The 23,995-nt window shown below is 38.4% G+C and overlaps 1 protein-coding gene across 1 annotated transcript; it reads right to left on the reverse strand.

The window, feature by feature from the left end:
• Positions 1-2,800: 2,800 nt before the first annotated feature.
• Positions 2,801-17,788, reverse strand: LOC121436380 (C-type lectin domain family 2 member H-like). Its single transcript, XM_041636209.1, has 5 exons — positions 17,701-17,788; positions 10,754-10,876; positions 4,581-4,765; positions 3,921-4,027; positions 2,801-2,915 (listed from the first exon to the last, which is right to left on the reverse strand). The coding sequence occupies exons 1-5, from the start codon at positions 17,786-17,788 to the stop codon at positions 2,801-2,803; spliced, it is 618 nt and encodes a 205-aa protein (XP_041492143.1).
• Positions 17,789-23,995: the final 6,207 nt, after the last annotated feature.

Genomic DNA, 23,995 nt, shown 5'->3' on the forward strand with positions numbered 1-23,995 from the left:
GTCTACCATTGGTGAAACTGTTTGGGGTGGATTAGAAGATAAAGCCTTATTGGAGATGTGACTTTGTTGGAGGTTGTGTAGACTTATTTCAGTAGTTTGGTCACTGAGGTTGGTGTTCCAAAAGCTACACCATCCCCTGGTAGTGTTCTCTTTTTGCCTCTTGATTGTTGTCTCAAGTTGTGAGCTCTCAGTTTCTGCTCCAACAGCATGTCTGCCTGCCTTCTTGCTGCCCTGCTCCCCACCATCTGAAATTTTAGTCAAGCTTGCAATAAACTCACTTCTATAAGTTGCCTTGTTCATGGTGTCTCTTCACAGCAAAATAAAAGTAACTAAAGCAGACACTCTCTTAGCCAATGAGCTGCCATAAACCTGTTCTTTATGTTCCAGGACTACAACTTTTGTGAGGGATCACTCATGTTGGAGTGGACTTTGGTGATGTAGCATCTCTGTGCCAATTCTGACCTTGTAGGAAAGCCCTCACCCATATTCCCTGTAAATAATCCTTATAAATCTCTGAGTTCACCAGGTTGGAGTTGTATAATATCTGTACTTTGGCCTATCTTAGATGAGTACATGTGTTTCTTCATCTCCCCAGGAAAGTCTGTCACACAACAACCACACACAGTTTAATGATAGAAAGTCATTTGTTTTTCTGATTTATTTTTGTAGAAAAGTACGTTTCTTTATGAAGAACTGAGCTGAATACAACCCAAGAGAGGATTCTCACAGCCACAGACCTGAGACCCTATCATCCTTATGCATATGATTGGAACACTCCTGTGTTTTACATAGTGTGCCGGTCTCTGAGAATACAAAATTGAGTCACATTGAACTTTCCTATTAGTTTATTTGAAAGAAAACGAACCTCAAAGCAAAAAGAACTAATGAAATAGGACACAAACACTGAGAAAAGTATTTTCCTAAATAAGATATGCTTGTATTTATTTAATAATACAGACTCAACACAGGCAAAACCATTGCCAGATATGGTGGTCTATGCCTTTAATCCCAGCACTTGGGATGCAGAAGCAAGCAGACCTCTGTGAATTCTAGGCTGCCTGGTCTACATAGTGCGTGCCAGGACAACCAGATCTACATATCAAGATCCTGTCTCAAAAAAACAAAAACGAAAAGCAAATAACAGCAGCAGCAACAACAATAACAATAGCAATGAAACAAATGTAATGGGCACAGTCTATCAAATTTGAACTTAAAAAAATTTTATTACTTCTTTCTGTGTATATATGCGTATGGCTACAGCATAACTGTGGACATCACAGGACAACTTGCTGGGGTTGGTTTTCTCCTTCTACCACGTAGGTCCAGGTCGATCTCAGATCATTAGGCTTAGTCCACATAGCAATAAAGAAAGAAGACGGAATTGACTAAAGGTAGACTTTTTATCTGTTATTTAGTCCATTTTAGGACTCATCAGTACAGTATAATGATAAAAAATTAAATTATTTTGTTTTTAGAACTCAACTGTATGTAAATGATTGCAAAACTAGGCACCAAATGCATTTTAAAATGTTCATTAATTAACTTTCTTATGTTTTATTAGGTTTGTTTTTGACTGAAACTAATAAAGAACGAACTTCGAATGGCATACTCATGTAGGAAAGGCTCAAAAAAGTTGAATAAAGAAAGTTAAAGGGCATTTGTTGGATCATGCTCTTAGTCCACTGTAACTAAACAGAAACACAGAGGAGTAAAGTGTAAAACATTTTGACAAAGTCCATGATGAGTTAATCACAAGGTATACAGTAATGGTTTTAATATTGTCTAGATATAACATCATATTGGTTATTAAATTTTATAAAATAATATTGACCATGTGTACAAAAATACTTAGGGACTACAGACCAAGTACCACATTTCTTGTGATTATTGAATCATTTCCATGCATTTAGTCTTCACACATTTTTAGGTCCCCTGCGTTCAAAGCAAGGACCAATGAAAAAAGTTCATATCTGGTCATAAAAGTGGAGCTCACTAATATACATATGCTTATACTTTAGGTTTTACTCAAATACCTATTTAATTTAAAACCATCCATGTTTTACCAAGAACCCTTACATATAAACCTCTCAGTGAAATTTTAATTTTTCTGTCAACACATATTATCATTGGATTTTGATGATAATTTTAGTAGATCAGGAGTGGACCAGCAACAGTAGATAAGAGGTCACAGAGCATCTCTTTCTCAGGCATGCTCTGGCACGTTCCTTACCCTGAATTTAAAATCCCTGGCCCTTTTATTTATTTATTTATTTTTATTTTTTTTGAAGGAACTTTTCCCCTTTTATTGAAAATATATTCTTTTCTCATACAATAAACACTGTTTAAAGATTCCCCTCTCTCAACCCTTCTCAGTTCCTACCAACCTCCCTATCACTGGGATCCACTCTCTTTCTTTTTCTCTTTAGAGAAGAATAGGACCATAAGAGATAACAAAAAATTACAAAATCAAATATAATGATATGAAACAAAATTATCACATTGGTGTTAGACCTTGCCACCCAAAAGGATCAAAAGTTTCCCAAGAGCAGACACAAGGGTTAGAAACTAACTAGGAATCACAACTGAATTGGCAATTCACTATTTTCCTCTGTTGCCAGCTTTCATACAATGTTCAAGTACTATAAAGTCTAGTCTTCAGAGAAGAGGTTCCTTTACCATATCAGCATGAGCAGGGACTACATGAGTCAGCATCAGGTCTTATGCAGGTATATTACAGCTATTAGTTTAGTATTTTTATGAGACTCCTGACTGTGAGAGAAAGTTAGTTTCCCTGGCCCTTTTAAAGAGTAGCTTTAGGCTTGCTACAAATCCATTTCCTACGTGTGTAGCCCCTGCCACTGCTGATTCCGCTGTCACTCAGGTAGGCACATTCTCCTCCTCCTCGGATAGGAACCCTAAAACAACAAACACACACAATTTTGCACACACTGACACTGATTCAATCAAGCAACGAAATCTCACCCATCTTCACTGCTAATTTGTAATAAGAATCAGAGAAAGGAAGAGTCCATGAGGAATAACCTGTACTAGTTAGACTGAACTTTCTTTACATTCTTGTTCAGTTTGAAGACCACATCTTTATCATTTCTCCCAATCAACGCTATATAGTGTGTAGAAGGCATTTGACTGATGCTTGATGTCATGTTAAAATGAACTGCTGCCCTGTGTGGCCTCAAAAGGGCAATTTTTCAATTCTGTCTTGAGTATTTTACACAAGTATATAAGTGGGGAAAATCCAATTGTTAGTAAACTTTTGAAAGGTCTTTAATGATGGATGGGACTGGGTGTGTCTTACTGTTCCAGTGAAATGGCTCCATTTGAAATGGCTCTGTCCACGTCTAGGATTGTCTTAGTGCTCTTTGATGATGAGACTTTAGAAGAGGCTCCCAATGTCCCTGGAGTCTCTGCTTCTGTGTACAGGTGCATCCATGCACACAGCTGTCTGACTAGTCCTACCTACCCAGCATTTCTAACGTGGTTTTCTGGGGTTTCAAAGCCCTCACTGCCTATCTGCATTTATGTAAACAGCCAACAGCAGTATTTATCATCAAGGAAAAAATTTCAATTGGTAATGGAGCAGACGGCATCTACCCCAGACGCCACAATCCTGTGAAAGATTTCAATGGACATCAAACTAAGTAAATACTTTGAAAATGATGGCCATTAAATGGGAACACAGAGAAAAAAAATTAAATTTGTAGGGAGGTGGAACTTCCTGGGGATAAACTATTACATGTAAATATACACCCTACCTCTGAGGTACTCCTTCAATCTAAGGGTTTTTCTACGTTTCCAGTATAGTTGGCTCCAGATGACTCAGGATTTCCTCTCTTATAGTTACAGCTCACACAATCACAACTCATGAACACAGTAGAAGGAAAAGTGGTTTACAAACATACAAGTTGTTATATTCAGTGTTGTTTGTCCACATCCAAGGGTGCTCTGGTGACTCTCTGTACAGGCCGATCCAGAAGTCAGAATCACCATTGTATCTCTTCAGGAAATTCTGTCATAAAACACAAAAAGCAAAACAAAATGTGTCTCTCTGTTTCAGATGACCCTTGAGTCTTTGCCCTACAGACTCCTTTTGGGAAGGTAACGGTGTAACAGAGGGTCACCAACCTTGGAGCCATAATAGTCCTCAGTTCTCAATGCATGTATTTTAATCTACAATCCAAAGTATATGAATGTCTACCTGTCCCACTGCGGCTGGGAAAGTCCCTTGTTAAGCCTGTCGTGGCAATTATTAACAGTGATCACCTTTAGTATGCAATACTTGCCAGTTTCGGTGAATGTTTTATGACCACCAAATATCTCAGTTGTTTGTATGTTACACATTACAGGTTGATGATGAACACCACATGATCAACAGTCTCTAGAATGTCTCAGGGTTTTAGTCAGAAGCAATAACATCAGCAAATGGCATACATCAATTTGTTCCTATGTCCCCCAGTGTCTAGGGTAGAATCCATCCTCATGTTTCAGACTTATGTTCAATATTTCAACGAATTATATACTCAGCATAACAAACAACAAACCAATTCCTGTTCCTTTCTTACCAACTCATCCAGACTGCGAAATAGAGCTAGATGGGCCGCTAGTGCCATGCAGGAGGTCTGGCTGGATGTCCAGTTATTTGTGTGTTCAGAAAAATGAAAACATTGACTTCCAAATCCAATCCAGTCTGTTGGGCAGGTGGGAGAGCAAGGTCCAGGGCACTCAGTGACCAGTTTTCCTTTTCCTACTGAAATGTAGACAATTCAGGAAATATAATAAACATTTCAAAGTCTTCTGTCTTGGTTTGCTATACAAATCTCAGTTGTGTGATATGTGCTGGCCAGTCACTGAGAGACTCCTCCAAACAGGAAGTTCCCCAATTCAGAAACTTCTAGTGCACTCTGGGGAAATGATAATTTTTTCTTCTTTTATTTTGTGTTTTGATACAGAATCTCACTATGACCTCCCTTTCTTGCTTGGATACTCCTCTGTAGACTAGACTTGTCTAGAATATATAGTTAACCTTCCTGGCTGTGCCTCCTGAGTGTTGGGACTAAAGACACCAAACCCTAAAAGGAAATAATTTCTATGCCAACAGTCAATTAAGGATGTTCCTGATTCCTGGAATCCTACACTTTTCTTTCTCTTAACCCTCCTTCACATGCTCTTTTTTTTTTCTTAACAATACAAAAAGAACTTCTCATTTGCCTGGATTTGCTATAGAAAAAAGTCAGCCTTCAAAATATGGTTAAAATAGGTCTTTGATACTAAAACATTGTTCAAGTCCTTCATACAACTCTACTACACACACATACACTCACACACACACACACACACACACACACACACACACATTGGTTGTTCTTCTGAGAGGACCTCCAGAATGACCATCACGAAGAAATGTAACAACAGATGTTAGAACCATGAGCAGAAATGGGAACACTTATTCACTGCTGGTGGGAATATAAACTGATACATGCAATTTGGAAGTTCCTCATTGAAAATAAAAATAGACCTGCTATGTGACTTATTAGTGTCACTCCTTGTCACATCCTTCCACAGAGAGTCTGGCCTTCCATGTTTATTGCTGCCCTATTTACAACAGAAGGAAATGGACCTGACCTGGATGTGCACGTACTGATGAATACATAGTAATGTGGAACACATCCAAAATTGAATAATATTTCAGTCTTAAAGAAAAATGAAATTTGTAGGAAAGTGTGTGGGAAAGCATGAAATTAAGTGAAGTCACATAAACTTAGAAAGATTGGGACCCATGTTCTCTGTCACAAGCAATCCCAGCCAGTGTGAAAAGCTGTGAGTGTGATCATGATGTAACACATACAAAGTAGAACAAAGAAGACTGACATGAGGTGACAAGGAGGGAAAGGATGCAGCAAAGAGCATGCAAGTTATGAAAAAATGTTAGAAAAGAATTGGTTTTCTAGCTTAAACTCTGTGGTACTTCATTTAACTGGCATATAAAGTCTAAAACCATAACTGAAACTCCACAGCTTCATTGTGGCTATCCTAACTGTGTAGAAGCTAGTTGAGATGCCTGAGTTTGAAACTTGACATATGTTTGAGGGCCCATGTTAATGGAGCTGTGTGATGTTTTAATCTGAGTCTATTATAATAAAATGATTATATACATACATATACATGGATGTAAATGTGTCATCTCTCCCTCTGTCCCTCCCTCCCTCTCTTGCTCCCTCCCCTCCTCTCTCTCTCTCTCTCTCTCTCTCTCTCTCTCTCTCTCTCTCTCTCTCTCTGTGTGTGTGTGTGTGTGTCTGTGTATCTGTGTGCATGAATAAGAATGTATGAATGCTGCAAGTATTCAGAGGGTATTTTAGAAGATTAAAGGTATTCTTCTTTTATAACTTTGCCTTTTCCTTACTTTAAAAGGTAAGAATGAATGTGCTCTTCTTTCAAGGTCTAGTGAGTTACAGGACATATGTGACTTGATAGGACATATTAAACAACAGAAATTACTGCACACATTAGTGATGGGGAATTTTTGTAGCTGTTCTCAGTTCCCCAAGGCCTCAATGAAAAGTACCAATGCAACAGGCAGAGAGAATTACTGTCCCTTCTTTTTATTTGACTATTTTCTGGACTATGTAATAGTTTAGGCTACACTGACCAAGACTTGATGGCAAATGTTTGTCCTATCTAGACTTGTGTGTATTATTCATTGATGTGGTTAAAATGATTCTATAGTGATGGAGGAAGGTCATTGGTTAAAAAAATAAAGAAACTGCTTGGCTGGCCCTCATAGGTTAGAACACAGGTGGGTGGAGAAAACAACAGAATGCTAGGAGGAAGAGGAAGTGAGCTCAGACTCCACAGCTCTCCTCTCGGGGGCAGACGCCTCAGAGAGAAACCATGCTCCCAGCTCCTGGGATGGACATAGGCTAGAATCTTCCCGGTAAGCGCACCTAGCTGTGCTACATAGAATATTAGAAATGGGCTAGTCCAGGTGTGAGAGTTAGCCTAGAAGAGGCTAGATAGAAATGGGCCAAGCAGTGTTTAAATGAATACAGATTGTGTGTTGTTATTTCAGGCATAAGCTAGCAGACGGCTGGGGTGTTGGGGACGCAGCCCCGCCGCCATTCCTATTACTACAGATGGTGCCCAGACGTGATGGGCTAAATCCACTTAAAAACCTGAGAGAGCTTAATTTTAAACAGAGAAAAAACAGAGTTTAACACAGAGTCTTGCTCTTTGTTGGTGGTGTGCCGTAGAGAGATTTCCTGATTCAGCAATAGCAGCAGAAAAAAAGCTGCGTCATTTTAAAGCACAGCTTCCAGGGGCTGTGCTGCCAGTGTGAACTCTGGCTTTAAAGCATTTCAATGGATTTTATGGGACTGGATGTTTGTGTTCCCGCTTGGGATCAGAAGGAGAGTGCTCTGAGACCTTGCTGATGGCTCAGCACTCCCCACCTACACCTGGGCAGACACCCGAATCAGGCTTAGGCAGGCGGGAGAACATGGTGGATTAGGACTGCGTAGTGCTCTGCGTGTCAGATTTGGATGTAACTTGGATGAAAAGAATTTCTGTGCTGCATGCTCAGTCTCAGAATTAAAGTGCTGTGTGCCGCTCCTACCTGGCGGCCCCAGAGCTAGCACAAAATGGTATGTCCTCCATTTTGAAATTTTCCTGACTCAGCAGCAGGAAAAAACTAGCTGTTTTAAAATGTCGGCTTTCTGGGCTGTGCCGCCATTGCGATCTGTCTCCTGCGGGAGACAGAGCTTTTGAATGGAGCATTTGGAGTAAAGTGCTATGATTTGTTTGGTGGCAACTAGACTTGCTGTGTGCCTTAAAGGAAGTCATTGCCTGCTGCGGCTCAGAGGCACAAGCAGCTCCACCATGCTAGTGGTGCAATGTGCAAGGATCAGAGGCACTAGCGGCTCCACCATGTTGGACTGGGCAGGGCCAGCAGGCAGTACCTGTTTTTGACCTAGGAATGTCACAGCTTAGATTCTTAAGCGCCTAGTGACTTAAAGGTGCAAATCAAAAGTGCTCCTGGATAGTAAAAAATTGCAGAATCACAATAGGACAAACTCAGACCACTAAATGAGTCATACTGTTGGATGAATGTACGTAGGCTTGGGAGAGAGAAGAAAAAGAATATAGAGAATAAAGTTAATGGTTTTAAGAAAAAGGGTAAAGTCTTTAAAGAGACAGAGTAAAGATAGTTAAGAGATTAAAAGAAATAAAGAAAAATAAGTCACATAAAAGTGGAAAATTCACAGAGAGTCTGGATTATGTACATTGTGTTTTCTTTAAAATTTTTGACTGTGAAGGAGCTAAGTACAGAGAGACATTTCATTATATGGGCTGCTAAGCTAAACCTGCACATATGTTCTAAAGGTATCTTGACTTCAGAATTTGGATCTAAGATTATGATGCTTTGGAAAAGTCCTTCTTTTGTTTTGGCAGAGGATGAGACCCTGTGGATGTCTTCTATTCCAGTTTGGTATGATAGACCACACCCTCCTGAAAGGTTGATGTGAACACCCTCAAAAAATTACTTCACTCAACTGCCAACTGAGATGACCCTGGCACACAGATTATACCATGAAAAACCTAATTAACGATGCCCCCATTCAGCAGGAAGCAGCTTGGAGAGAAAAAACTGTGCCCATGTTCCCAAATATGGTTTATAAATGTTCTTTTACATTTAAGGGGGATATGATAGAGATATGAATAATTTACATTGATATGGATTTTGTTTTAGTGATTTAAATTTAAGGTCAATTTTGTTATATGTATATGTGTTTCTGATCTTGATTAAGGTACTGTGATTGTGTAGTTCATTTAAAATGTAATATATAATTAGAAATATAGATTGTTAATAGATAATCATAATAGCCAAGTTTGTAGTCATGTTAGTTAAGATTTTCTAGATGTACATAGATATATTTTAGATAGGCATTCTTCATATTTTTCAAAGATTATAGAATATGGCATTTTAAATGTTTTAATAATTTAGGGCTTTTCATGACAATGAGACACGTCTGCTCCTGGCAGCACCAATCTACTTCAAGAAGAAGATGGGCATCGAAAAGGCACCTTATGGAGTTTTGATAGCCATTTGGGCAAGAAACTACTCTTGCCTGGACTATTGCATGAACTGGACACAGAGAACCCACAGAGAGAGGACTACTGAACTTGCCTAAAGGTGAGATGATCTTTCGGGGTTCCTGATTCATGAAAGAGTCTGCAAGACATTCTTCAGGACACAACAGATAGTGACTGAAATGACTTTGAATTTTCCTGCTTCATGGAAATGTCTGCTGGATACTATGGGCCTGAAGGCTGAAGATTGATGCCCCAATGGTACAGAGGAACTTTGGGTGACTGGCCAGGCATCGAGATGTCTCTGTGATTTCTAGAGTTTTGTAAGTTGCTTACTTCTCATTTACTTAGGTCTTTGATGGAATTGAAAAATAGATAGTTATAGTTTTCCATTGTTATGATAAAAGATAAGATAGATATAAATATTGTAACTGTAATTCTTGCTTAATAACTGTTTTGTTATATGTAATTATGCTATGTTAATGTTAAAGCCTTCCTTTGTTTTTGTTTAAACAGAAAAAGGGGAAATGATGGAGGAAGGTCGTTGGTTAAAAAAATAAAGAAACTGCTTGGCTGGCCCTCATAGGTTAGAACACAGGTGGGTGGAGAAAACAGAACAGAATGCTGGGAGGAAGAGGAAGTGAGCTCAGACTCCACAGCTCTCCTCTTGGGGGCAGACACCTCAGAGAGACACCATGCTCCTGGCTCCTGAGCAGACACATGTGATGAAGCTCTGACCCAGGATGGAATCCCAGGCTAGAATCTTCCCGGTAAGCGCACCTAGCTGTGCTACATAGAATATTAGAAATGGGCTAGTCCAGGTGTGAGAGTTAGCCTAGAAGAGGCTAGATAGAAATGGGCCAAGCAGTGTTTAAATGAATACAGTTTGTGTGTTGTTATTTTGGGCATAAGCTAGAAGGTGGCTGGGGTGTTGGGGACACAGCCCCGCCACCGCTTTTATTACTACACTATAGCTACAGCAGCAAAGTTATTCAAGATTTTTATCACATTATTCAGAACAATCTCCAGCTAAAAGCATAGGAATCACATGTTTTGGAATTTTCTATTTAATATCTTCAGATTGTGGTTGAAGATATTAACTGAAACCAGGAGTTATGGGTGTGGGATTTCCTGTACCTTCCCCAAAGATATTACTCTTCACTGTTCTCACTTCTTTTTAGCTGCAGCAGCTTCCTTTTGAATCTCTGCTTAGTTTTCCTCTCCTTCTTCTCTGCCTTGAATAGGTACCCCACATGGCATGTGTCTAAGCCATAGGAAATATTGGATGTTTACATTACAGTTCACAATGGTAACAACGTTACAGTTATGAAATAACAATGAAAATAATTTTATGATTTCGGTTCACCACAAAATGAGAATTTATATTAAAGGTTTTCAGTGTTAGGAAGGTTTAAAACCACTGCTCTAGAATTACTGAATGTCCACTTACCAGGGATTCTGAGCCTGGCCTCCTGTGCACACCACAGCCTGTGCTGTGTATCTTCCTGCTAGACCCTAAGTTCCCACAGTACACGAATTACTGGCGTGTTTTCTCTGGAGTCGTTAGCATGAGTCCTTCCATACAGTATCAGCTTATAAGTATAACCGACAATGTAAATGTGAGGAGAATGCTTCAGAATAAGTCACTTACCTGACAAAGCTACAAGTGTAATTACAGCCACAGTGAGACCCATGTTCAATACATAGCAGCAGTATAGCTTTACAGGAGTCACAGCAGAGATCATTCTGAGATATTTTCCTTGCATCTCTTTATCTCGAAATATAAATATGAGAACATTAATCTCAAGACGTGAAGGCGTAAGTCACAAACAATGCCACACCAGTTTGGAATTATGATTAATAGGGTGGTATTTATTTAAAGGGGAAAAATTACAGATAACCGTCCCAGACAACAGCCCTCTGTGCAATCAGTAAGGAGTCTAGTCGCCGGAAATAGCGCAGGAAGAGAAGAGTGAGGAGGGAAGTGGCTGCTTTTTTAAAGAGAGAGACCACGCCCCAATGGGCTTGTATCTTAGTGGCTATTGGCTGGAGGAGTCGAAGGATCTCCGGCAACACCTCCCTTTTTTTTTTTAAGTAAGAAAGTTCTAAACCTACTACAAAATTAAATACAATAAGTAGAAATATCCTATTCTAACTAGCTTAGGTCTTGTATAATAAATAACTTGACCAAGTCATGAGAGAAAAGTAACTACATTTATATAGTCTTTAACCCCATCGAAGATCTGAGGAGGGAAATAATGTTACCTGGGTAATTAGGAAGTTCAGTAAAACAACTTCCAAAACATGCAACAAATCACATAGACAACTAGCTACCTGGGCAATCAACCAAAATCACGTTAGCAGCATTGAAGCAACCAACTTTGGCTAAGGCCTAACATAACTGACATACCGTTTTCAAAAGGGAAGTAACTTTTCAAAACTATCTTACCCTGTCTTGGCAGGATATGACAGTCCTGTTTTATCCATTGATGGATGCTCGGTATCTCTGTCAGTGGTTGAGGTATGGGCATTTCTTTGCCCCAAGGCCAGTTCTGCCAAAAAGAAAGGCTCCAAGTGGAATGTCTTTGGTGCTCAACATTCTCTCAGGAATAGATTGGTGCTGCCAGGAGCAATGATGTCCCACTATCCTGAAACTCTGAGTTAGATTAAAGGCCATTTTCTACAGCTTTTTGAAGAAGTTGAAGATTATCTATCTATCCTGAGTATAATTTTTATATATCTAGAGAACCTGATTAGTCTAATTATAAATGACAAACTTAGATGACTATTAATCTATATAATTCTCAATATCTATCTAACTTAAAGACTAAGAAAATAAATGACTGTGAAACAAAGGAGGACAATGACCTCCAAATATAAACAATGTACAAATATACATTGCAGTATGGTAAATATATATCAATACACAAACAATATATAAGTATCTTAATCAGAGGTAGAAATGTACACTGCAATATGGTAAATATATACAATATATACATATCAATACAATATATGTCAATACATAAAAATATTTTAAACAGAGGTAGAAACATGCATGCATACAATAGTCAATATAATTTAACTTTGTATCAATATACAAGAATCAATACCAATATATTTGTCTAAAAACAGTAACTTACAAATGTATTATCCCATCATCCCTCTTGTTTTTTTTTTTTCTTTTCAAAATGATCCCTGAGCTTATAAAATTCCTCCCCCAACCTCCCAAACCCTAAATGATGTCCCTCAACCCAAAGGCAAACTTCACTGGGAGAGGGGACGTCATCCTCTAGAATTACTTCCAGCTGTCATGAGGGCGGCGTTCTTTCTGGGGGATCCTGTGAAAGTAAAATGATGGTTAAATTTCAAGATCAATGTCTTAAAATTGCAAATAGTCTCTGAGTAACTTGTGCAGGTCTGGCCAAAATGTTGTATAAGATGTGCACCATTTCAGCTAACCAAGTTGGGATCGTCTTGTGCAGCTAGTACCCAAAATAGGTCTTGTAGTAGCGCTATCAGTATCATGACGTCATATCAACCAGGTGGAGTTGTTATAGGGCCCCATCTTCTTCCTGGAAACTTCAAATATCACTTCAGGAAAAACTCATTTTGATTTGTGAAAAACTTAAACATTAATCATATAGACACACACACACACACATATATGTATATATATATATATTCAATGAAAGGCATGATAGATATATTCAATGAAAAGTATAATAGATATGAAGAAAAGCAAAGATGTTTTCTAAACTCATATTTCTTTCTGTCCCATATCATGGCTCTTGACATGAGACAGAAACTCCAGAAACTCTGGGTTTTTCTCTTACTAACAGGCTTGGATTTGGAGATGGACTGAACCAGAGTCCAACTTCAAAACCAGATCTATATATTTATAAATAAATGCACATTATTACATTTTTAAAGATAAGAGTAGAATAATTTTATTTATGAAACCTATTTGATTTTCTTGCTAAATCTTATTGGGTTGTAAATAGTTTCCATCTCTCAGTATTCAAACATCCAGGGTCCCTTGAATTTTCTGAAGATGAGTGTTTTCCTGCAGAGATAAAAAGAGAACCCAGCCCTCATTCTATATGTTTTTCTTACCACCTGTATAAATATCATCATTGTGGATGAGCTGTTATTTCTCCTTTCCAAGAGGTTTCCCCTCTTCAAATCGAACCTTTATTAATTTTGATGGTATCCACAATTTTTCTTCTCCTGTGGAAACAAGATCAAAACCCCTTCCCCAAGGTAGCACATCTCCTGGCTTCCATTGAGAGGTCAGCACATCTTTGAAATAAACTGGTTGATTTAGTTCAGCAGACTTTTCCATTATCCAATGTCTTTCTGCTGCTGTCGTTCCTTTCTCCTTAGTGTTAAGAAAATTCAAGGTTAATAAAGCATTATGTAATCTATTTCTGGGGGTATTTTCGGTCCCTTTCTGTTTGTTCAGCATATCCTTTATAGTACGATTTGATCTTTCTATAACTGCCTGACCTGTAGGATTATTTGGTATACCTGTAATGTGTTTTATATTATAATAATCAAAAAAGCATTTCATTTTCTTAGATACATATGCTGGACCATTGTCTGTCTTTATTTGTGCAGGTATACCCATGATGGCCATAACTTCGAAAAAATGTGTGATTACTGAATCAGCCTTTTCTGAGCTCAGGACAGTAGCCCATTGAAAACCTGAATATGTATCTATGGTGTGGTGTACATATTTTAATTTACCAAATTCCATAAAGTGGAACACATCCATCTGCCAGATTTCATTTCTCTTAGTACCCTTTGGGTTACTCCCTGCAGGCAGCAATGTCTGATTATAGAAAGAACAAGTAGGACATCTCTTTATAATGTCCTTAGCTTGCTGCCATGTAATGGAGAATTTTTTCTTTAGGCCTTTACTATTGACCTGATGCTTTTTATGAAATTCTGAGGCCTGCAACATGCTTCCAATTAATAATTGATCAATCTCAGTGTTACCTTGTGATAGAGGACCAGGCAGACCTGTATGGGACCAGATGTGTGTTATGTACATCGGACAAAGCCTGTTCCTGATTATGTCTTGTACCTGGATAAACAATGAAGTCAACTCTGTGTCATCTAGTATAAATTCAGCGGTTTCAATATGCAAGATAACTCTTTCTGCATATTGTGAATCTGTCACTATATTAAGAGGTTCTTTAAAATCCTTTAGCACCATAACAATGGCATATAATTCTGCCTTATGGACAGAATTATAAGGGCTTTGTACCACTTTACTCAATTCATCTGACTTGTAACCTGCTTTTCCTGATTTATTTGCATCAGTATAGAATGTACGGGCTCCAGTTATTGGAGCATCACGTACAATTCTAGGAAGAATCCAAGAAGTTCTCTTTATGAGGTTAAGTCTACCACTTTTGGGATAGTTGCTATTAATTTCTCCCAAAAAAATTAGCACAAGCTCTTTGCCACGGTTCATTGTCTTCTCATAACTTTTTTATTTCTTCAATGGTAAAAGGCACTATAATTTCTGCTGGGTCTATACCTGCTAGTTGATGAAGCCTCAGCTTACCTTTTATAATTAATTCAGAGAGTTTTTCCACATAAGTTTTTAATTTTTTACTTGGTTTATTCGGTATAACTATCCACTCTAAAATAATATCTTCCCTTTGCATTAGAATCCATGTAGGAGAAATTCTGGAAGGCAATATGACTAGGATGCAGCTAAGATTTGGTTTCACCCTATCCACATGTGCCTCCTGTAATTTTTCCTCAATCATTGTCAGCTCCTTTTCTGATTCAGCTGTCAGTTTTCTTGAACTATTCAAATCTTTATCACCATCTAAGGTTTTGTTTAAATGAACTATTAGATCAGGTGTTATCCCAACAGCTGGTCGTAGACGGGAAATGTCTCCTAACAATCTTTGGAAGTCATTAAGAGTCTTTACCGGTCTCTCCTAATTTGTGCCTTTTGCGTTTTAATTTTCTCTAACCCTATTCTGTAACCTAGGTAATTAATAGAATTTCCTCTTTGAATCTTTTCAGGGGCAATTTGTAATCCCCACCTAGGCAAGACTTTCTTTACTTCTTCAAACATCCTTTCTAAGGTATCTTTATTTGAATCAGATAACAAGATGTCATCCATGTAATGATAAATTATGGACTTGGGGAATTGTTTACGAATTATTTCCAATGGCTTACTTACAAAATATTGGCACAATGTAGGACTATTGAGCATACCGTGTGGGAGTATAGTCCATTGATATCTCCTATTAGGCTGATAAGTATTATAAGTAGGCACTGTGAAGGGAAAATTTTCTCTATCCTTTTCTTGTAATGGTATAGTGAAAAAACAATCTTTCAAATCAATAACTGTAAGAGGCCATCGTTTTGGTAACAGAGAAGGCAAAGTAATTCCAGATGGTAGTGGGCCCATAGGTTGAATGACCTTGATGGGTCAAACAGATTTAGAAGTAGAGGTCCCAATGGTGAGCTGTTCCAATTCTCTTTGAAATACGAAATATCTTTGGTTATCTCTAGGTCAGAGTTCAGAAGTGACTGAGTCTCTATTTCCTTTCTTCCAAGAGAGCTCCCTGTGTGGATGCTGTGCATGAGGCTGTAACTGACACTAAGCTGGTCTGCTGAGCAGCTTTAGGAATAGATCCCTAGATCTTCCTAGCAGAGACACACCATATCAGTTCTCATATCAGTTAGCCCATAATGTGAATAATCTTGGAGAATCTTGAGCAGGCAATGTTATAGTAGTCTTTGAGGTCATTGGAAATATCAGTGCTCCCCTGAAGTCTATTTCCTCCTCTCAGATGAACAGAACCTGCTTCTTGTCCTGGGTAGACAAAACACACCATTGTGTCCTGTCATAAGAGTTAGTCCTGCTGGGCCTGTCAATCACATGTACAAGAGACCACCCCTCAGCAAGGCTAATTTACCAAAAGCCATGTAAAAGAGGTGTCAGAAAAAGTATTCTCTACTGAGATAATGTGCTTTTTCTTCCCTGGAACTCCAGTCTGTGCGGTCACCTGTGGAGCTGCAGCCAAGCAGTCAATGAAGCTCACTGGCCTTTCTGAGTTCTAAATCAGATCTTAGCTTCTCTGTGTTCTGCTTCACTATCTTTAGGTCCACCAAAGCTGCACATTTTCTTTCTTTTTCTGAAGAACTGCTTGCTAAATGTTGGTCTCTCCGAAGACTCTGGGACAGCTTATACAGTGTCCTTTGGATTTTGGCTCCATAGAAACTTTTCATTCTTTGTCTTTCCAGTTGTACATTAAACAAAGATATTCCTTGAATTCAGTGCATCAGGATTTCTACAATGGCTTTCTTTTTCAATATATTAATATGCAACTTTTTCTTAAAATGTCCCCCTAAATCCATTTTGATCTTTCATTTGTGAAAATTATTTATTTATTTACTTGTACTTGTGATTGTTATTGTTTCCTTTCTTTAATTCTTATTCTTTTCTGAAACTAAATCCTAAATATTTATTATAGAACATATCACACATCCCCCCAACCCCAACATTAAATTATCTGTCTTAGCTACCTTTTCTCATATAAATATGGGCAAGAACGTTATTCTCTTTGTAGGATGAAAATCGTTTAATATATCGGACTATTTGACTAAGGTGAAAAATGTCTACATTACTCATGACCTGAGTATTTTTTTGTAATTATAAACACTGTTTTCCAGAAAGTCCATATGCTTTCATTAAAACAAACAAGTAAGCAAACAAAATTTAAAGTAAGGAAGAGATATTACAGGAAGAAAAATAAAACAATGAAACAGTTTGTTTCCAAAATACAGAAGACAGTTTAACAGAAATTCCACAGGATTCTCCATTCCATATATTTCCATGAACCAGAAGTACCAGAAGGTTTGCTTGAGTAAGGGGTTCAACCTCTGCTGTGACTCCCAGATTTCCTTTGAATCACACTAGATCTGCAAACCCCAGGCCCCAGCCCACAGGAAACTTCCTTAGCTGTGCACATTGAAACCTGTGCTGTTAGAGTTTCCTTCACTCTGAGACAGAAGGAGCATGGTCTACAGCAACTTTCTTAATTCACCAGTGTTCAAATTACCAGACATAGTGGACTAGAAATCTAAAGACAAACAAACACACACACACACACACACACACACACACACACACACACACGTGCACACACGGGTGCCTGGACAGGTAGGCAGGTAGGCAGGCACTAATACATGAATGCATGCATGCATGCAGGCAGACAGACATGTATAAACAATTGGGCATGCACATAGGCATACACACAGGCACACACACATAAACACCAAAAACAAACAAAACAATCAATCAAAATCTAAAAATTCAACTGAACAAAAAGTATGCTTTAGGCTCTTATAATTTGATTCCTTGTTCATTTCTCTTGCTCAGAAATAGTTGAGTATTATATACTCAGATAGAGTAACTAATATGCAAGAGGCCTCTAAGCATCTCCACTTCTCCAGAGACCCAGAGTTACAGGCTACAAGACAGGAGTCTCTATTTCTCTGTGAGACCCTGGTGAAGCTCTTCCATCCTCTTTTATTTTGATTCTTGTTGCATCAAATACGTACCAATTTCTCCTTCCTGTTGGAAATCTGTGTTAGTGGGTTCTGTCTCTAGCATGCTCATGGAAGCACTTTGAGTCACTGCAGCAGGCATCTCTGAGCCGAATCTCAGCTACAGCAAGACTGAAATTGAAATCAGAACAGAAGAATCACTGCTTTCAATCTTGGGCAATTTCAGACAAGCCGTTGGTATCTCAATTGTGTTTATCAGATGGTTTGTTACACCCCCCCCCCCAACACAGCACAGAAAACTGCTTATTGGAGAAACAGAAGTTAGTTTTAGGAGAGGGGATTTCGACATGGAATACAGTGTATCGCAAACAAAATTATCAAAATGGTGAACTGTTGCATCATTCAACAAATCAAAGTGCTTTTAGTTCTGGGAAGGGCTTATATATTTATTTTGAAAACAGGCTCTCACTGTGATGCTGTCGCTGGTTTCAGACTCACTTGATAAGTGACTCTCAGAAGGATACAGCACTCATCTCACAGTGTGATAGAGCATAATAAAGAAACATGAGATCATCTGTGGGGGTCTAGTCGTCCCTCTCTGCCTCCAATCCCTGAGGTCTCCTGATTCTCATGGGACTCAGTTTTTCCTCCCTCAAGAAACAAAACAGAGGAGGAAGATAGAGGGAGGATACCTCATCCTACAGATTACAAAGAAGGTCCTTGCCATGTACAGGGACCCTGGATGACTTGTTTGTGGCCAGTGTACCTGAGACACTCTAAAAAAGAAGCAGACCACATGAATCTCATCCAGAACCTATCCCTAACCACTCTACTCTACGGGGGACCCAGCAGGTAGATGTACAACTTCCAAGTAATGCATTATCAGGCATTTCTTTGGCCCCTACCTGTAACCTACTATTTAAAATATCACCCACCAGCCCAGCCATACTGCTTCCGAATGATAAGTCAAAAGAGTATCTCTAAGATAGCAGTCAAGTTAGGGTTGTCAGACTCCTCTGACCAGAGGGAGAGCACAGTAAGTTACGATTCCCTGATATTTGAGTGAAAGGGATGGGTCTTCAGGCACAGAATTCAGTGCGGGGAGTTACATGCCATGAGCTGCTCTGGCTCTGCCTCTGTCTCAGGCCAGCAGGAGCTTGCAACTCAGCTTGTCCAGGCAGGCACTGACAACATGGAAAAGCTAGTGGTCAGGGTGAAAGAGAGACTGAAGTACTTTTAACTCCTGCCCCAGCAAGGACCTGGGTCTTGCTGCTATGGCCCTTGCCCAATGGCTGTGGCTTCTTCATCCCAAACCCAACTAAAATATTATGGTATCAGATTGAAGCAAGAAAACCTTTTCTATATCCTGACTTCAATTTAGGGTAAAACGGAGGCCAATATTTAACGTGAACTCTTTCTAACCTGTGCTGTTCTGCTTCTGTAATCACAAGGCTTTCTGATCTCCTATTAAATAAAAACACTTGTTGAGATTATTTTGCCATTTACTTATTCAAAGTTAATGTCCTGCCATGCTTGCCAACAGCTAACTCAAGCTACTCCAAGGAAAGTGCTGAATTTGTCTGTTTTGCTTTTATAAGACCCCTGCTCATTCATCTTGGGCCCATTGCAAAAAACCTTTTCTGACCAAGGTGGACAAGAGATGGCTACAAACATAGATATTTAGAAAGTAGTCTGATATCATGGATATTTACCAAAACTAGAAGAGTGGGTCTTCCTTAGGGCCTATGACCTTCATAACTATGAGTTAAAACCCATTTCTAACACCATGCATGAATTCTCTTCTGTGATGAAGGAGGCCTCAAATCTAATCAGAATCTAATTGTTTATCCCCATAAACTTCATATCAGTATTGCACCAGCAGTCATCTTGTGGGACTGGTTGGTGCTGCAGGGCAGGGCTATTGATGGCTTCTCTCTCAGCAGCCTGCAAAGTGCTTTCCAGCATTATGAATTCTTACCAGCAGCTGGATGGTTTTCTCATCAACTCCAGACTGTTTTTCTGTCCTGAAACTATATGGTATGTTCACTAATATGATCTTGCAATATAGTAATGGTGGACAATCTATAAAAAACAATGGCAATAGCTTTTGTAATTTTGTGAACCACTGGGTTTTTTCATATAAGTATCTTGTAGGATATCCCATATTTGAAACTGAGATATTGATTTAATAACCCAAGCATTGTCTACCCCTGTAGGATTCCTCAGTTCAACCTCCTTTAATCTTTGATCTTTCTCTGTGATTTGTGAATCTTGAAAACTAGTCACTTGTCTTAGTCTTTCATAGGCTCTTCATCTGAAGAAATTTTCATCAGATTGAATTTACTGTGTTTCTCAAACCTGTTTTCTCTCTCTGTGTGTACTTTCTGCCCATGAATTGTACCATCATTGGGGGAGACCGCTTGTTTGTTTCTGGCTGCCCAGACCAGAAATAACTACTCAGAAACTGTATTATTTGCAATACTGGTTGGCCAATAGCTTAGTTGGACTTTCAGCTAACTCTTATATATTACGTAACTCATTTTTATTAATCTGTGTATCACCACTTAGCTGTGACTAACTGGCAAATTCCTGGTTGGTAGCTTGCATGTTTCCCCTCTGGTGGCTACATGGCATATCCCTGAGTCTGTCTTCTTTCTCCCAGTGGTCAGTTAAGTTTTCCCATCTAACTTTATTCTGCCTTATCACAGGCCAAAACAGCTTCCATTATACATCAAAAGCAATGCATATAATAAAGGACCTCTTACACCATTTCCCCTTTCCTGTCTAAATAAAAAGGAAGGTTTTATCTTTAAGATAGTAAAATTACATATAACTAAACAGGTATCAAGCAAGACTTAGAGTTACAATATTTACATTAACTATCTTTTATCATAATTAAGGAAAATTATAATTATAACTATCTATCTTTCAACTCCAACAAAGACCACAGAAAAATATTATATTACCTAAGTTTACAGGAAGTTCTTTGTAAGCAACTTCCAAAATTCCAGAATTGACAGAGACATCTTATTGCCTTGACAGTCACCCAAAGTTCTTCTGTGACATTTGAGCATCCATCTTCAGCCTACAGACTCATAGTATCCAGCAGACTTTTCCATGAAGCAGGAAATTTGAAGATCTGTTCTGCATCGTAATGGCAAAGTCAATCAGTTGCTTTCTTCTGTGTCCTGCAGAATGTCTGGCAGACTCTTTCATGAAACAGGAACCCCAAAAGATGTTATCACCTTTAGACAAGTTTAGCAGTCATTTATTTGGGATCCTGCAAGTCCAGTTCATACAGTATAACATGAAGCACTCTAGGCAAGAGCAGGTTCTTGCCCAAATGTCTACCAAACTATATAAGGAGCCTCTTTGGTACCTATCTTCCTCTTGCAGTTCTTGGTACTGGCGGGAACAGATGTATCTCATTGTCATGAAAAGTCATAATTTCTTAAAACATTTTTTTTTCGAGACAGGGTTTCTCTGTGGCTTTGGAGCCTGTCCTGGAACTAGCTCTGTAGACCAGGCTGGTCTCGAATTCACAGAGATCCACCTGCCTCTGCCTCCCGAGTGCTGGGATTAAAGGCGTGCGCCACCAACGCCCGGCTGTTTCTTAAAACATTTTAAATGCCTTATTTGATGGTCTCTGAAAGAATAGAAGAGTCCCTATCTAAATGAAATATACCTCTGTGTATCTAGAAAACCTAAGTAACATGATTACAAGCTTAACTATTATAGATAACTCTTTATTAACCTATATTTCTTGATTATATATTACATTTTAAATGAGCGGCACAAATACAATACCTTAATTAAGAGTTAAATATATATATATATATATATATTTATATTTATATATATATTTATATATATAATTTTGACCTTAAAGTTTTTTAGCAATAAACGAAGATACACCAATTTAAAGTATCTGTCTCTATAGAATATCCCCCTTTAAATGTAAAACATCTATTTACAATATTTGGGGAATTTGAGCATTATTCTCTCCAAACTGCTTTCTGCTTTTTGTTGGGTGAAGTAATTTTGGGGGGTGTTTACTGTGATCTTTCGGGGAGTCTTGGTCCATCAAACCACATTAGTTTGGAAGAAATCTGTAGGTTCTCATCTTCTATGGAAACAAAAGAAGAACCTCTTTTCCAAAGCAACAAAACCTTAGACCCAAATTCTGAAGTCAAGGTACCTTTAAAAAATATATTTTGACTTAGCTAAGCAGCCTGTACAATCAACTGTCTCTCTGTTCTTAGTTTCTTCACAGTCAAAAAATTCAAAGAAACCTTCTTCCTGCTTTTCTCTCTCGGTGTACACACGGGGCTTTGCCTCTCTCTTCCTCTCTCTCTCCCTCCTTCTCTCCCTCCCTCTCTCTCTCTCCCCCCCTCTCTTTTTCTCCTTTTAATAAACATTTATGGCTAAAAAAATTCAAAGAAAATACAATAATATATATAATCCAGATTCTCTGTGTATATTCCATCTTTATGTGGCTTATTTTTCTTATTCTATTAAATTTTCTATATGTTTAATATTTATTTTATTTTATTTATTCCTTTAATATATGAGTGTCTGGCTGTTTATATTATATTTACTGTCTCCTTACTCTTTTTCTTCTTTATCTCAAGACTATGTAAATTTTTTATATACATGGTGTCTCATTTAGAGGTTTTTATGTATGAATTTGTCTTATTGTGTATCTGAAATTGTTTTCTGAACAGAAGTGCTTCTTAAAATGCTAACCTGCATTACTAGGACAAGGCTACTTTGCCTTTTGGCTCTGCCCAGTTCAACATGGCAGTTCATTCATTGCCTCTGAGGCTGCTGGGTGGGAGCCACACTCATCACCTCAACTCTGGTAAGAGTTGGCCCATGCTGCCACCAAGTAACTTGCAGCAGGCTGTCCACAAACCTTATTCAAGTTTTTGGCCTCCTGAAAAAGTCAGATTTTATGCTGGCATCATGGCCCAGGAAGCCACCAGTTTGAAATGTGTTTGTCTGTTCTTTCTTTCTTTCTTTCTTTCTTTCTTTCTTTCTTTCTGCTGAATTACTAAGAACCTTCTTAAAGGAATTATGCCTCTGCTACCAAACAGAGCATTTTAAAGAAATCGTGTCTCTCTCTAGCAAACAGAGCCTACCCAAGAAAATGCTGCTATCAAAAAACTATGCTTAACTCTCTTCTTTTGTATCTAGGATTACTTTTTAAGCTTTCTCATGTTTTACAATGATACAGTTGACCATGTTGGCACACCAATTTGTTGGGGTAGGCTGGTCGTTCATTCTCAATCTCTTAGGTCCAAAATAATCACATGGAAACTGTATTAATTAAACCGATGTTGTCCTATTAGCTCTAGGTTCATATTGGCTGGCTCTTACATCTTAAACTAACCCATTTCTATTAATCTGTGTATCACCACATGGCTGTGACTTACTGGCAATGTTCCCACATGTCTGTCTCCTATGGGGAGCTACAAGGTATCTCGTGACTCCACTTTCATTCTCCCAGCATTAAGTTTAGTTTTCCCTTCCTAAATCTTTTCTGCCCTATCACAGGCCAAGGAAGCTTCTTTATTTATTAATAAAAGCAACACATATACAGAAAGATTTCCCACACCACCGTAATGTATATTTCTCTCAGGGAAATTTCATCTTTGCTGTCAACACATATTATCATGGACTTTTGATGATGATTTTAGCAGACCAGGAGTGGAGCAGAAACTAGATCTTCTCTATCTCAGGCATGCTCTGGAAATTCTCTACCCTGCATTTAAAATTGCTGGCCCATGGAAAGAGTAACTTTAGGCTTGCTACAAATCCATTTCCTATGTATGTAGCCCCTGCCACTGCTGATTCCACTGTCACTCAGGTAGGCATATTCTTCTTCTCCTCGGATAGGATCCCTAAAACAACAAACATAAACAATTTCTTCACATACTGAAAATAATTCAATTCAGCAACCATATCTCATCCATCTTCACTGCTAATTCGTAATAAGAATCAAAGAAAGGCAGAGTTCATGAAGAACCACCTTTACCAGTTAGACCTAGCATCCTTTATATTCTTGGCATTCAGTTTGAACACTACATCTTTATCATTCCTCAAAACTGATCCTATAATGAGTGAAGAAGGCATTTGACTGGTGCTTGATATCATGTTAAAATGAACTGCTGCCGTGTTTGGCCCCAAAAGGATGATTTTTCAATTCTGTCTTGAAGTATTTTACACATGCATTAAATGAGAAAAATTCAATTCTTAAATTTCTGACGTGTTTTTAATGATATGTGTGAGTAAGTCTGTGTCTTAATTTTTCACTTAAATGGCTCCATTTGAAATGGCTATGTCTACA

This window comes from Microtus oregoni, unplaced genomic scaffold, assembly GCF_018167655.1.
Source record: "Microtus oregoni isolate MIOR12 unplaced genomic scaffold, Mior012 000002F_ref0000024, whole genome shotgun sequence".
NCBI lineage: Eukaryota > Metazoa > Chordata > Mammalia > Rodentia > Cricetidae > Microtus > Microtus oregoni.